The sequence below is a fragment of the Sander lucioperca genome, chromosome 20, assembly GCF_008315115.2.
Source record: "Sander lucioperca isolate FBNREF2018 chromosome 20, SLUC_FBN_1.2, whole genome shotgun sequence".
NCBI lineage: Eukaryota > Metazoa > Chordata > Actinopteri > Perciformes > Percidae > Sander > Sander lucioperca.
In genome coordinates, this window is record NC_050192.1 from 9,607,067 (window position 1) to 9,622,468 (window position 15,402).

The following is a 15,402-nucleotide window of genomic DNA, read 5'->3' on the forward strand; positions in this document are numbered from 1 at the left end:
GCCTGATCTCACGAATCACAAATTCACATCTGTACCTCTCAGCACGGCTTCAAAACCTGATGTTGGCATATTTCATGATCAAAAAAACGTTTGAATTGCATCTTAAAGCACTGCAAGACAAGTTTGGCTCAGCGGTAATGCTTGAGGGACATAATTTAATTACACTTTTTACATCCAATGAAATAACACACCCAAATTTACATTATAGTAGAAAGTAAATGACACCAGTAGGACAAATGAGGGATACTTTGCATAACCCACAAGATAATAAATATTCATATCCGACCCCTTTAAAGCAACTATTCTCTCTCTGCACAACAATGTTTCTGAGTAATAATACATTTTTGACACATGGTCAAATCTGTGGTTCTTGCATGTCTGACTGACCACTCGCCTGTCGGGAGACATATACAATTTGCGATGATGGACAATGGCAGATATACCACTCTAAATTCTTAGTAATTTAACAAACAATTGGTCCTTGATTTATGACAGAGGTATAAGAAATGCTTCTTTGCCATGAAAGTGAAGTGGGTTTGCTTACTGTGGCTAGCAATTTAGTTAGCTGGACATGCTAACATTTGCAGCAGGGCTGTAGTACTTGAGTCCGGACTCGAGGCGCTTTTCTGTTGTCTTGGACTCGCCTTGTACTTGTTGGTATTGGGACTCGGACTTGTCTCAGACTCGGTCATTGGACTCGCCAAATATTCTAGTTGGTCTCGACCGAGTCCGGCACTATAGGCTTTTGTTCTAAAGTAACTTCCTCCTTCAAAACAAACCCATTGATGAAGCGCGCTTGTTCAGAAAACAGGTATTGTAGAACAGGGGTCGAGATTGTTCGCCTGGTATACGCCTGGCTGCATCATACACCTCCATCAGGTATCAATCATTTTCATTTTGGCCACAGACACAATGTCTTTGTACTATGAATTCTTCAGGACAAGTAATATGTTCAAGAAAGGGAACATTTTCATTTTATACTTAAAGTAAATAATATGGCCTAATTTGATCCTGTAGTGTGTTACTCTGCACTTGCTTTTTGATTATTACAAATAATAAAGCAAAATTATCATCTTAAAATAGAAGATATACTGTCTCTCACATCTCACAAATTAGAAACAAACAGGTAAGTAAGTGGTCGTGAAGAGGATTTTTTTTTCTGTCGGTAATGACTGTCTCTCATTTGGACTCAGTCTTGACTTGGACTCAAGCCTTTTTAGTTTAGTTTTTGATTTGGACTTGAACCTCTTTGGACTTGGTCTTGACTCGTCTTGACTAGTCCTGGTCTTAGACTTGTCATGGACTCGACAAAGGTGGACTCGACTACAGCCCTGGTATACAGCTTATGAGCAGACAAACATTCCTTACGTTGCATTTTTGGTTTTAGATAGGGTAAAAAAAAGACACGACCATTCCAACCTTTTTGAATGCATGTATCATTCATACTAAAGCCCGGTTAGTGTTGAATACAAAAGAAAACATACCCAAATTTATTTTTTTGCAGCTGTAAGAATGGCAGCTAATGTGCTGCTCTTATAATACCAGTGAGAATACTGCAAGATAAACCCAGACAGCAGCTACCGCTTTTAGAATTACCTGAAGGCCTCGATAAGACGTTCCACCTTCTGGGCTTCTCCCTGGACACGAATGTGGGCCTGAAACTTCCTCAGCGCTTCGTCCAGCTCCATGCCTGAGAAGTCCATCTCATCAACCACACAACTGTTGAGCACAGTGAGGAATGGATGTGATATGGAAAGAGCAAGAGCAGTGGAAAGAAAATATATTAAAATGCATAGCAATATATCAACATGATGGTCGCGGCTGCCCCTTCGCTGGTGGCATGGGTGGATCTGTGGATGAATACCTAAGATAAAAGTCCACTCGCCTGCTTCCGAGTCATAGCACCACTCTGCTTACTGCAGGTATTAGCCACGCATGGACACAAGGGATAAGATTGGGCCCGGCTATCTTTTCCGTGCCACAGCTGCCAAGACACACACACACATGCACATGTACGCATGCAATCCCTCAGAGCAGAAAATTATTACCTGACAACCCCAGCTTAATATCTTTAATTAAAAAAAGCAAAATATCCTGTCCCAGTGAGTTCAGGGGGATAAATACAACGTGGCAATTTGGAGGTGAAATGAGGTTTTGAAGTGAAGGGTGACTTTGAAAACGAGTTGGAAGGTTTTAAAGTTGTCCTCGCTTTGATATGAGGTGTTCTGTCAAAGTACAAAGTGGAATGATAATCGAACTATGAAATTAAAGTCTTTATACACCCAGATCGGCTTTCATGTGGTATTCCAAACCTATCCACACTAGTTTAAGATAAGCTTTGCCACTGTTGATATCTGCCCATTCATGGTTATGGAAAGCCTACTGCTTCTGATCTTTTGTTGAAACACTGGGGCACACACACACACACACACACACACACACACACACACAAAGATGGATTACTATGAACAAATCGAGTTAATGAGGTGAGTACTTGACTGTGACGCATGCTGCTCCAGCAGAAAAGAGTCAGATAGCTGAGTCTACAGTACTGCCTGACACAACGTGTTTTACAACATGACACACAAAACCAACTCACAATACAATTACCATGAACTGTATACCATATCATTTAGCACTAGCACTACCACCACTAGTATTACAAGAACGACACCTAGCAGTCCTCCTCTAATATATTATATATAATAATATAATATAGTGTAATATTCGCATATGTCTACTAATAAAGCTCAGTGCAAATTCTTTCAGGAAGACGTCAAATAACCCAATCACTACTCTTTCTTCTGTTTAGAGGAATCACTTTAGTTAAACCAATCAGACTTGGATATCTGCAAACGAAGTCTCTCCTGATTGAATTACTACGACCGTCACTACTGTACCTACTACTACTCCTACTACAGCTACTACTACTGTACTACTCTTACTACTACTCCAGTCACCATAACAACTACTATTGCTTACTATTACTTGTCTTATACTATGTATATTATTCCTACTACCAATACTTGAACTAACCAACACACAAACTACTACTTGACCCACAGTAGGTCTACTACCACATCTACCATTACAGCTATACTACTATCACAGCTACAATTACTACAGTTGTTACTACTTGTCCCATGTGTACAGCTAATGGTGCGTTCCATTTGTACTCGAAAGTGTTGTTTTTCTGCACATGGGACAGGGCGACTGCACTGTATTAAGGAGAGGATGACCGGGGCCATGTATTGCGAGATTTTGGGGAACAACCTCCTTCCCTCAGTTAGAGCATTGAAGATGGGTCGAGGCTGGATCTTCCAACATGACAATGACCCGAAGCACACAGCCAGGATAACCAAGGAGTGGCTCTGTAAGAAGCATATCAAGGTTCTGGCGTGGCCTAGCCAGTCTCCAGACCTAAACCCAATAGAGAATCTTTGAAGGGAGCTCAAACTCCGTGTTTCTCAGCGACAGCCCAGAAACCTGACTGATCTAGAGAAGATCTGTGTGGAGGAGTGGGCCAAAATCCCTCCTGCAGTGTGTGCAAACCTGGTGAAAAACTACAGGAAATGTTTGACCTCTGTAATTGCAAACAAATGCTACTGTACCAAATATTAACACTGATTTTCTCAGGTATATATATATATATATATATATATATATATATATATATATATCTATCATCTACTTTGAGATGTCTTCAGCTAGTAATGTACTAGTAAGTAAGTAAGTACATAAACTGTGTCTATAAAGCACTTTTCAAAACCATGGTTACAAGGTGCTGTACAGTGCAACATTAATACACAGTTAAAATGGAAGGTAACAATAATGAAAACAACAAATGGAGGCCAAACACTCAAACAGTAGAAACCATGCAGGAGGCACAGCACACATTAAAGGTCCCATGACATGGTGCTCTTTGGATGCTTTTATATAGACCTTAGTGGTCCCCTAATACTGTATCTGAAGTCTCTTTCCCGAAATTCAGCCTTGGTGCAGAATTACAGCCACTGGAGCCAGTCCCACAATGAGCTTTCCTTAGGATGGGCCATTTCTGTGTCTGTAGCTATTGAGGAGGAGAGAGGGGGGGGCAAGGTGGAAGGTGGGGGTGTGGCCTTGACCTTGACCAACTGCCACTTTGCTCGTTTGAAAGCCATGATGTCTCTCTCTCATGGGTGGGCCAAATTCTCTGGGCGGGCAAAGCAGAGAAAGGGGAGTTAACCTTCCTCCTTATGAGCTCATAAGGAGCAAGATTCCAGATTGGCCCATCTGAGCTTTCATTTTCTCAAAGGCAGAGCAGGATACCCAGGGCTCGGGTTACACCTATAGCCATTTCTAGCCACTGGGGGACCATAGGCAGGCTGGGGGAACGCATATTAATGTTAAAAAAAACCTCATAAAGTGAAATTCTCATGCCATGGGACCTTTAAGTTTGAGTTTTTAACAGCTTCTTAAAACCATCGACTGACTGGTGATTGTGACTGACTAATTTTTGTATAACTAGGTGAAGACTTTTCTAGAGGGTGGGAGCCGCCACTGCGAAGACACGGCCACCTGTGGTTTTAGGCCGATTTCGGGACAGCCAGAAGACCTTGGTCAGCAGATCTCAGTGATCTCACAGAGTGCAAGGAACCTACTACTAGTAGTCTAAAACTATTCAGAGTTGATAATTACTTCTGGTTGTCAGTGTTACTGTTACCATCAATATTATTACTACTCCTTTATATTTTACTACAGGTTACAATCACCACCCTGACTATAACTGTCAATAGTACATTATACTGGATGCTGCTACTTCTAACACATATATTAATACAACTATCCATTGATTATCTACACCTAATTATCCTGTGTAGGGTTGTGTGTAGCTGCGGCCTACCCGAGTATGCCAGCCCACATTAGGTGAGAGGCTAGGGACACCCTGGACACTATCACTAACAACCATTCACACTCACTTTAATACCTACACCTGCATTGGTGGGAGGAAACCAGAATACCCACAGGAAACATACACATAACATGCACAAAAAGGCCTGATCCTCTTCTTGATCAACTCCCTTGACTTTCGAGCCCGTCTCTCATCGCTCTCTTCATGACTCACTTCCTCGCTCCACCACCTCACTCTCCCTTCTTCCCCGGCTGTCACTCCTTGTTTATGTAATGTCGGATGAGATGCTCTCTAGCCCAAGTACATCAGCCCTCTCCTCCCCCCTCCCATCTCCTTATCATACACACTCGAACATAATAACACACGCGCACTGGCGCAGACACATGTACATTACTGTTATCAAGCATGCACTTTGTAGCTCTGTATACAGTACATGGCAGGGGAGTAGACACATCTGTCTGCATAGCAAAGTCTTAAATTGTGTGTTTACAAAGCTGTGATGGCAGGTACACACACACACACACACACACACACACACACACACACACGCCAGATGGAACAATATTTTGAGCAGCCAATAGATGACAGTTTGAATACAGATCTCATTTTTCTGCTAAACAAGTACAATACATTATCGGTAAATGAGTCCTCGGGGTGCCACATTTTTTGGATCCCAAATCTTTAACCACAATTTGGCTTAATTGACTTGAGATGTTTTAACAACTGTTGTTAATGCTTGGAGAAATGTGAAGGGAATGAGGCACAATTAGCTTTATAAGTAGAAGAGGAAGATTCAGGAATACAGGAGACAACACAAACAAAACACTAATATATAGACACACATGCACTCACACACACACACACACACACACACACACACATGCATGCACTCACACACACACACACACACACACACACACTCAGTAAATCAACATGAGTGATTTTCACATTAGACTGCAATCCGTCACCCGCTCCCCTATGACTACACTTTATCGAAAGTGCTCTCGCACACACTTTGCACTCTTCTATCATGTTCCTCTTCAACATCACTTCCACGAGTGCGGTTGTATGACTGCTCTGTAGTAAAATAAGGACAATAATACATCTACAGTATATATCCCAATGTCATTTGCGTTGAAATATATCCATGCTGTGAATGTGCATGTTTGAAGCCTTAAAAGCATAATCCTGTTAATGCAATGCATTTGGAGCCATGATGGTGTCCATTTAAGAAAATATGGATATTAGATGAGGACAGCCTGGGGTGAACAACTTGGTAGAGTGCTGTGTCATGTATGTCTGACCTTGAAAAGACTAAAAGTGTTATTGGTTTGATAACTTGGACAAAAGGGAGGCTAAAAGAAAGATCTGCGGTATGTCCTCCGGGTGATATGCTAATTTAGAGGTAACTGGTGAATGGGAGAATGTAATAGAATAAAAAAAACACACAAAGAATGAAATAAAGTAAGGAATTTGTTCAAAGATGCAAATGAAGAAAGAAAAAGACCTCTGCAGCTTCAAAGCAAATACTGCCAATCAGGTTAATGACCTGGAATAAAACTTACAGGGTGAAGTGAGTCATGTGTATTCACGTGAGTGTGTTGCAGTGTCCTTAAATTTATTTGATGATTTGAATTTGAATATAGTATTTAAATACAATAAGGAGGCATCTCTAAACCCATTGGGTTGATCTGTTTTTTTCTGTCCTTTTATTTTTATTCTGCTGTAAAGAACAAACTGTACTGCATGATGGCTCCACATAAAATAAAAGGAAGATATTAAAATGGAAGTTGTTTGTTTGTTGGATCGTGACACTTCAATTTCAGCTTGTTTCATTTAGTTTACTGAGATGAAAAATGTAATAAAAGGTTAAAGTCTGCAAAAATAACAGCGTTGACATAAGTGGATCCTAAAGTTATAATTTAGGTTTTACATTTAGGTTTCAGGGAATCATTTGACCCCTAGATAGATTTGAAATATGTATAAAAGCCTATGCACAGTTGGCTCAGGTATCAACACGACTGGCAACCACTATATTGTGACTAATAAAGATGAGGATTTTCCTGTTAACCCTGACCCCTGATCTCCCAGAAAATGGAGGGATTAGTTAGGAGAATCACCTCATGAGGAGCGGTAAATTATCGTAAAACGGTCTCTGGAAATAATATGTGCTACTCACTCTAGGACATCTCTGTTGAAGGGCTTCTTGCTGTTTCCGAGGAACTCTCCTATCATCTGTCGGCTCAAGCCTTTCCTCTGCAGCAGGAAGTGGGCAACGCCGATAGGTGTATCCGGGATGAAGCCTCGAGAGATCAGGAACTGAAGGCCCTTATCAGGGTTTCTGAAACAAACAAAACAGAATAATCGGACTGAATGACTGAGTGAAAGGAAATATTGGCAGTGACATAGCAGTGTTTTGAAACTGCACAGATGCAATTTATGTCCTCTACTTCGGTGGTAGTAGTGTGACTGTGACAGATGATTTGCTCTTTAACATACTTAACCACACTTAGCAGCAGTAATCCACACCAACACTAAGTAGAGCTACATCCTTTATTTGTTCATTATTTATTTATTGTAATGATCTGTATGTTTGGTGCTCACTGTGCACACCTGCACGGTGTCGGTGGAGACTGCTGAAAGTGATAAAACACACAGGGCAGAATCTCGTCTGTATTCATTCTCGCGCTGAATTACAACATTCATTAACAACTCGACACAGCTAAACTCAGAGGATACTGCCAGAATAATAATGGCTGATCTGGGATGCAGATTTAAATCCCTGCTTATATGCACAAAAAGACGTTCCCAAGAAGACTTTGTTGGAATGAAACAGGTCTACGATTAGCTTTAGTTAAGGTTTGTGACTTTTGTTTGTATTTTTTCATTGATTTAATAACAAATTCTTCACTATTTCTCGAAGTTGTTTTTAACAGCATACCAAACTTAATATAATGTATTGGTTGCATGGAAGATTGCATATCAACCTAAAAAAAAACGTGATGGCTTTGAAAACGTTCTCGCTTTGACTTCAAACTGCCTACATTATTGTTTCGAAGAATAAATAACTCTAACAAACAAAAAAATTGAATCATAAGCAATAAAAAACATGGTTGGGGTTTTGCTGCTTTAGCGTTACTTGCTTAGCCTGACAAGCCAGACCCACATCAAGATGTTGGGTCTGGGAACTCACCATTGGCAGGGTTCAATCCGAGGGGCGGGATAAACGGTTGTCTTTCAAATTCCCTCTGCACTCATAGCCAACCACAGCAACGCTAGTTGATAGATTAAACTTTTGCCGTATCCGGTCGGCAAAACTCCGAACACATCTTCCTTTTTTAAGAATGACTTCAGCGCTTAACTCCAAGTCTTCCAGAGTTGCAGCTAAAGCCAATTCGAAAGAACGCTGTTCGCCGCAGCAGCCATGTTCTTTGTTTTCAAGTAGCAGGGAATTCACGCGGAACCATTGCAACTTTGCTGTCCTTATGTTAAGCCCGCCCACCGACTCTATACACGATGTGATTGGCCTGACCAGAATTTGGTTTTTCCAGCTCGCAAGCCAACGGAGAGTTGCTAGACTGACCCTGGCTGCAAATTACATTTGCTGCCGCTAGGGTGTGTCTAGATTTCTAGGCTATTACTTGCTGGTATGAACAGTACCTTGTGATGGCTAATATTAATATCAATATTAGCAGAATGTTAGCAGACTTTAAAAGAATATTCTGTGTAACTGACATCAATGAGCCTTGTGCTACAGTTGCACTTTATCTTAGCATTTGGAAATTGTCACTTGTGGCCACATTAGCTGCTGTTTAAGAAAAGTGTAGGCTCACTTTAAAGCAAGACTAGGTCATTTTTGAAATTCTATTTCTTATAAACCAAAATTTGGTTTTATTCTTTTTGTTTTTGTTGTTCTTATAATTCATGAGGGGATGGGGGGTTAGCTTGATGCATATCTGTTCACCTGCATAGTGAGGGCAGACAAAGCTGCTAATTAAGCTAGCTAAGACATGCAAAACCATTGGCAGGATCATATAAGCTCACATTAGATCGCATGTGTCTACTGTATGTGCTAGTAGTCTATGTGAACATCTATTTGGCTGGACAATGAGGTGTACTTCCATGCTCATGCCTTCAGAAAATTGTCTAAAGATTCTAATGGTTTTCCGTGAATCATTGTTTTTGAAAGTCATCTCCTCTCCTATGATCCTATCAGTTGCCTCGCTGATAGTTTTCAGACTGCATGGCAGAGGTTACTTATGTGTGAACAAGGGAGTAATATCCTAACTATTTATAACCCTATTAGACACAGAGCATAGTTGCTCTAGGGAGGCTACCACATTATTGCCACAGCTCTCCCTCTCCAGTCTTTATACAGTGTTTAAACCATAGCCTTTACATAACTGAGCTGTGTGTGTGTGTGAGTGTGTGTGTGTGTGTGTGTGTGTGTGTGTGTGTGTGTGTGTGTGTGTGTGTGTGTGTGTCACAGCTAATGGGTTTATAAGGCAAGGGCGGGACAGAGGGGAGGGGAGAGGGGGATAAAGAGCAGGATAGAAGGAGGAGTCTGGAAGAAAACCAGACAGAGCAGATGTGCTGGAATGGGAATGTGAGGACAGAGAGGGAGGACGATGAGTGCAGGCTGGACTGCCTGAAAGCATCTGCTGCGACAGCCTCAGCGCACTCTCTGCTTCTGGCTCACCCTCTCAGCTGAAGGTGATGTCTCGCCAAATGAATTTGGCAGATATCACTCATTTGATGTTTGTCCAACAACAGATGGATCACACATGGTGATTATTATTCGTAATCAGTATTGGATGTGAGGGGGGTGTAGATACGGAAGGAAAGAGAGGAAATGATGCAGGAGTTACAAGATGGATAGATTCAGATGATTGGTGCAGAACGAGACTGTCCTCATCAGACAATAACAAGCATGGGTTGTTTGTTCAAATGCTGAAAACAACCCCGTTTACATTTTCAGTGACATGGAACTCTTGTGATCGCGCAGATGATTGTCCTTTCTCAGTAGCAAAAGGTGGAAGTACTGTGATGTCGGCACAATATACACTTTATTTTTGCCTTCAGTCAACGATGGGTTGAAACCAACCCTAACCATCAAGTAGTTTTAGTTTTCCAATCTTGTCAAATGGGTCATTTTGGAGAACACGGACAAATGATCTCTTTTGTTATGTATGTACGACGACTTGTGGGTGGAGCAGTTGATTAGGACAGAAAACTGGGTTCTTACAAGGATGAAGCGTAAAAGGGAACAAGACTGCAACATACAGACACACAAACACCCAAAACAGGAGAGTGAATGCAAGAGACAGTGCCAAACAGGACCCAGATGTCATGCTGAAATGACAACTTTCCCCCTCGCACGATTTCTTGCATCCCTCCTTGTTGCACAGGCACTTTTTTTTCCATCTTGGAATGTCACCCTACCATAAATACATACTTTGCGCATCACATTGATATCCACTTTTATTGGCCCTCTATTTTAGAGCTATTTCAGATGTGAACAGTGGCTGTACGTCAGAGCTGTGTTTTATGGACTTTACAAGTGCTTAACTGTCAGCACTGCATGTTGCCTATTTCTCCAGATGCTCACAGTCTGTTTCATTACTAACCCGTGATAGATTGATGGCTGGTTAGCGCCCCTGTGCATTTTTCTGAGTGGTAACACGATTGTGTGGTGTGACTTTAAACCCTTCAAAACCCTGACCCATTGCACTAATGTGGACTTGCTGTTGCAAAGCACTGCTCGTGTCCATCAAGTGTGCTTTTGCTGAAAAGGCAAGAATATAATGTTATGGCTGCTGTCTCTACCTTGGGTTTGCATTTTTTGTGGGATTTTAGCAGTGTTTTTTTTTTTTATATATATATATATATATATATATATATATATATATATATATATATATATATATATATATATACACACACACACACACACACACATACATACACACACACACACTTAAAATTGTAATTTCTCTTTTTTTCTAATCAGTTGAGCTAGTCTACAATCTTTACATGTACCACCTGTACAACAACTGCAGAAGAGAAATTAGAAATGCTTTCCCTGTTTGCCATCTGGATTATAGAGTTTGTAATTATGTGCTGGGTCATTTAGCACTGAGGGCAGAATGTTAATACAGGCAAGGTTTGTGTATGCACAAACAAACAAGCACAAACCTGTACATGCACTGAGTTTTTTGCAGAGCTCTCTCCTCCTGGCGTCAGGTTATTATCCCTCTCGAGGAGCTGGGCAGGTTTTGCTGATCTGCTGTGTTAATTAGCCTTCCCTGACATATGTATTCAGACCTGCCTTTCTTTTGCACTCAGTCTCTCTTCACACTTACGCCATCACCTACTCATCTCTTATGCCACCTTTTATTTAATTCATAAAGCTCTGATGGTGCTCATTTTCACGCATGATGGGGAGGCAGATCTGAATCCGCCATGAGCTGCTCTGATGTCGATGCTTTCAAAAAGGCGTCTACTATGTCTAACCCACTAGTATAAAATGGGAAAGCCATGCATACAAAAAGAGAAATCTACTCAGGAATGTGTCATTAATGTCACACCTCCCCAAACCTGTAACTGTCTGTTGAAGGTTTGGTATCAGCTCCCTTGTGTGATGCCAGTGTCCTTGACACACTCTCCCCTCACATAATGGAGTCATTGTTATTCCATACACACAGGTGGGAACTTTATCAAGTGGTCACTCTCTCAATATGTCCCTCCCCTCTACCTTTCGGTGTCTCTTTCTGTTCATCTCTCTTGCTTTTACATTCCATTTTCATCGCTCACTATATCCTTTTATTCTTGTGCAACACACACACACACACACACACACACACACACACACAGACTTTTCCTCTTTAATTTATTTTCTCCTTACTCCCCTTGCTAAGGTGGTGCATAGACCACCTGCTGCAAGACAAACACCGGCTCACACTCACACACTACTTTGCCTAGCTTTGTGCAATATGTGTGAGGTTTCTGGCCGCATGATCAAGCAATACCCAAGTTTTAGCCCAAAGCAAACAGCCCTGTTTAAGATGCAAAGGATACAACAGCACAGGTATTAGAGGGAGGGTACGAACTGGTGGAACTAATAAGCCTCAAGCTTGATTGCCCTCTCTCTATTTATTTTTTGCTCTCCCTTACTTCCCTTACCTTCCCTTCCCTTCGGTCTATCTTTTCCCTTGTAGCCAATTTATTAAAAGGCAGCTTATCTTTCAAGGTGTTTGATCAGGGGAACGAGAAGAGGGGATTGCAAATAGATAGAAAAGCCTATGAAACTTGTACTTTCCTGAAAACTGTCATTACAAATATATACAGTCCTCACTTTCCCTTGAAATATATGTCATTAAGAGTGTTTCAATCTGAAGAAACAGATACATGCTAACAGTCAAACATCCTCTGCCACTCCAGCTGCTGTTCACAGTGACACTATGAAAGTGGACATGTCTGAAAAACTATTATTTTTATTAGAGATGGCAGGGATTTTGTAGGTAGACTTTCTAAATTGGTAGGCTGGACTTTCATGACAGTAAGCACATCACACAGACACCAGTATGTCCTCGGCACATGTAAAGTATCATGGAAAAGATAGTCCAGTACAGAAACTTTGTTTGGAAGGTGAGATTATCGATGCCAGGGTTTAAGTCTCAACTCATACCTTGGATTATCCACTCTAATGTTTTCACTTTAGATTTAAATTTTAAGATCATTTCGGGGGGCATTTTAGGCCTTTACCATTTGATAGGACAGTTTTTAGGCATGAAAGGGGAGAGAGAGGGGGAATGACATGCAGCAAAGGGCCGCAGGTCGTAATTGAACCTGCGACCCGCAACCGCTGCTCTACCAGGTGAGCTACCAAGGCGCCCCCACTTTAGATTTAATTTAACAATTTGAACCATTTCAATGTTGAGTTTTAAATCATAGTTTTTCCATCATTTAAGTATGACTACATCCTGACTTAAACTTAAAGCATGGCTGTTTCAGTTGCCGAACCATAACTCTATCCTTTTAAGTAGTTTTTACGTTATTTATATAACAAATCTCTAATACCTTTCTTCTTTTGCTCCTCGGGGGATTTTCTAAAACAGATTTGTTGATATCTGATGTCATCTAATTTAATGTCCATTTATTACAATTTCTATATAATCCACCTCCCTCCTTGCCTTTGAAAATGGAAAAATATCTCATACTCACTTCACAACTTCATAACTCACTTTTAGGCCATTCTTTTTTTTTCTTCTTTATTTTCTGTATTTTGTTCATTTCCCCATGCTGATTATTCCCTCTCCAGTAACTGCACAGCTCGTTCCTGCTCCTCTTTTTTTCATTGTCACGCTCCAGCATTGAGTCAAAGTTAATCGGCTTTATTGTGCACTTTTATTGAGCTGCAGAGCTTGGCAGTGAGCAAAAAGATAATGTCTGTTCATGAACTCCAATCTTCTAAATTTGTATGAGATGGCTTAATTGGGGCAATATCTCAACAAAATCGTGTAGTGGTTTTGCACCCAAGGGAACACAATGCATTTTCCGTCAAAGCGGGATATTTTGGAAAGCAAGGAGAGCTTCTACAGAAATGGCTGAGGTGGCAGGGACAAAAGAAACTTGGATTGAAATGTTAACACATTTTTCATTCCAGTTCCCAAGGGGCCGGTTCACGCAGTGCTGAAGGAACTTTTAATTACATTCACAACTCGCAGCAGAATGACTAATGAGAATTTGAGGCTTCGTGGATCGTCGCCATTATTTCTTTGGATTCACACCTCATGTATTCCAACTAATTGTCACCCAGCAACTCCATCAGTGGTCGAGCGAGTTTTAATATATGTGAGTGAGTTATGTGAGTGATATGTGAGTGAGTGAAAAGCTAATAGAGCATATGGCAAATCTCCTCATTTAAAGATTCCTTCCAGGTGTGCTGCTGGCTGCTTAGCACACTGTCATGAGGCGTGTGGTTACAAACATTTCTAAAAGGAGAATTTAAAATGTTGAACAAATAAAAGCAGGGCTGTTTAAAGGGGTAAACCAATCAAATCAGCTCCCACATTAGATGTAGCTCTGCCTTTATAGCTGGGAATAAATGTTAATATAAATGTACCATATGCATTATGTAATATGTAAAATGTGCTTCTATGAATATGCAATATATTTTTTGAAATTATTATAACTAGCTGGAGGTTATAATTAATCAAGCATTCTATTTCTTTACTACAAAGCTGAGTTTGACACATCTCAGATTCAGTGTTTCTCTCAACAAATCAGATTCAGTCCGTGCTGGCCCAATGCACTGGTGTTACCATGGCAACATTTTTCCCTCGTATCTGTCGCTGCCACGTAACCCCCTTGCACCTGTCTGGAGAGCATCCTGGAGGGTTTTTACTTGGTTTGGACTTTGTCACTCTTCACTTGGCAGCGGGGGAAAGCTGAATTCACAATGACTGAAAAGCTGCAACCAGCAAACATAAACAAGCTTTTCAAGGCATGTTTTTCTTCTGCTGACTATTTGTGAAGCCACAGAGAAAAATGCAGTGGGAGTTGGGTAGTAGTAGGATACAAGAGTAACCTGTATCGCTATGGGCTCTTGGCATTTAAGACGAACTTTGAGACAGCATACTTGACAATGATGTCAGATAAATTAGCATTAAGTCCTTATTTAAGAAAGGAAAAAAAGCAGGGATTGTCCAATTATAGCTGAGCTAGCCACAGCTGGTCTGTCAAGGTTTTTATTTATTTATTAATTTATTTATTTTTAAGATGTTTTTTTGAGGCCTAAGATTGACAGGAAAGAGAGGAGAGAGGGGATGACACGGGTCGGATTCGACCACCGGTTGTTGTCAGGGACGGACTGGGGCTAAAAAACAGCCCTGGACTTTCTCCCAAATAGGCCCATCATTCGGCCATTCGCCCCTAGCCGTGCGCAACAGACACTAGCCAGGATGTTCTGATACTATGCCACAACACTGTAGCCTATCAGACAAGGTATTCACAGCAAGTAACATCTCAAAACCAATGGTGATGGTGAGCATCCTGGGACATCCTGGCACTTCCCTGCACTCTCCCTGTCATCTACTATCTTCAACCTGAATAAACAAATGATTTTAAAGATAGGTTATTAGGTACTATTGATGATATAATATATTTTGCTTTGTGTTAAAGAATTAACATTGAATAACCTATTTAATATTTTGTCAATGTAATATTACACTTTTGATTCATATTCAGGTTGTGACATGATGAAAATGACTAGGCCCTATCAATTTTGTCTGTGAAGCTTTCACAAACAATCACCAGGTCTTTGCCAGTTCCACAATAGTAAACGCAAATACGAAAGACAAGGAAAAACTGCACTCTGATGGAAGACAGACAGAAAGTGCAAGCTAGGATTTTTTGGTTAAACTTTTGGTTAAATTTGGTGAATTATTTAGCCCCCTTCCCTGTTTATTAGCACGATTACAGTGGTACCAATGCGTGCCTGATGTTTTCCC

General features: G+C 40.9%; 1 protein-coding gene across 4 annotated transcripts in view; it reads right to left on the reverse strand.

The window, feature by feature from the left end:
• The window catches only part of iqsec3a (IQ motif and Sec7 domain ArfGEF 3a), a 106,598-nt gene that overhangs the window by 23,987 nt on the left and 67,209 nt on the right, over positions 1-15,402 (reverse strand). For all 4 annotated transcript variants that reach the window (XM_031313282.2, XM_035995831.1, XM_031313286.2 and 1 more), the window contains 2 exons: positions 7,071-7,232; positions 1,597-1,719 (listed from right to left, as the gene is read on the reverse strand). In XM_031313282.2, coding sequence (XP_031169142.2) covers positions 1,597-1,719; positions 7,071-7,232 — 285 coding nt within the window. The remainder of the gene's footprint in view (positions 1-1,596; positions 1,720-7,070; positions 7,233-15,402) is intronic.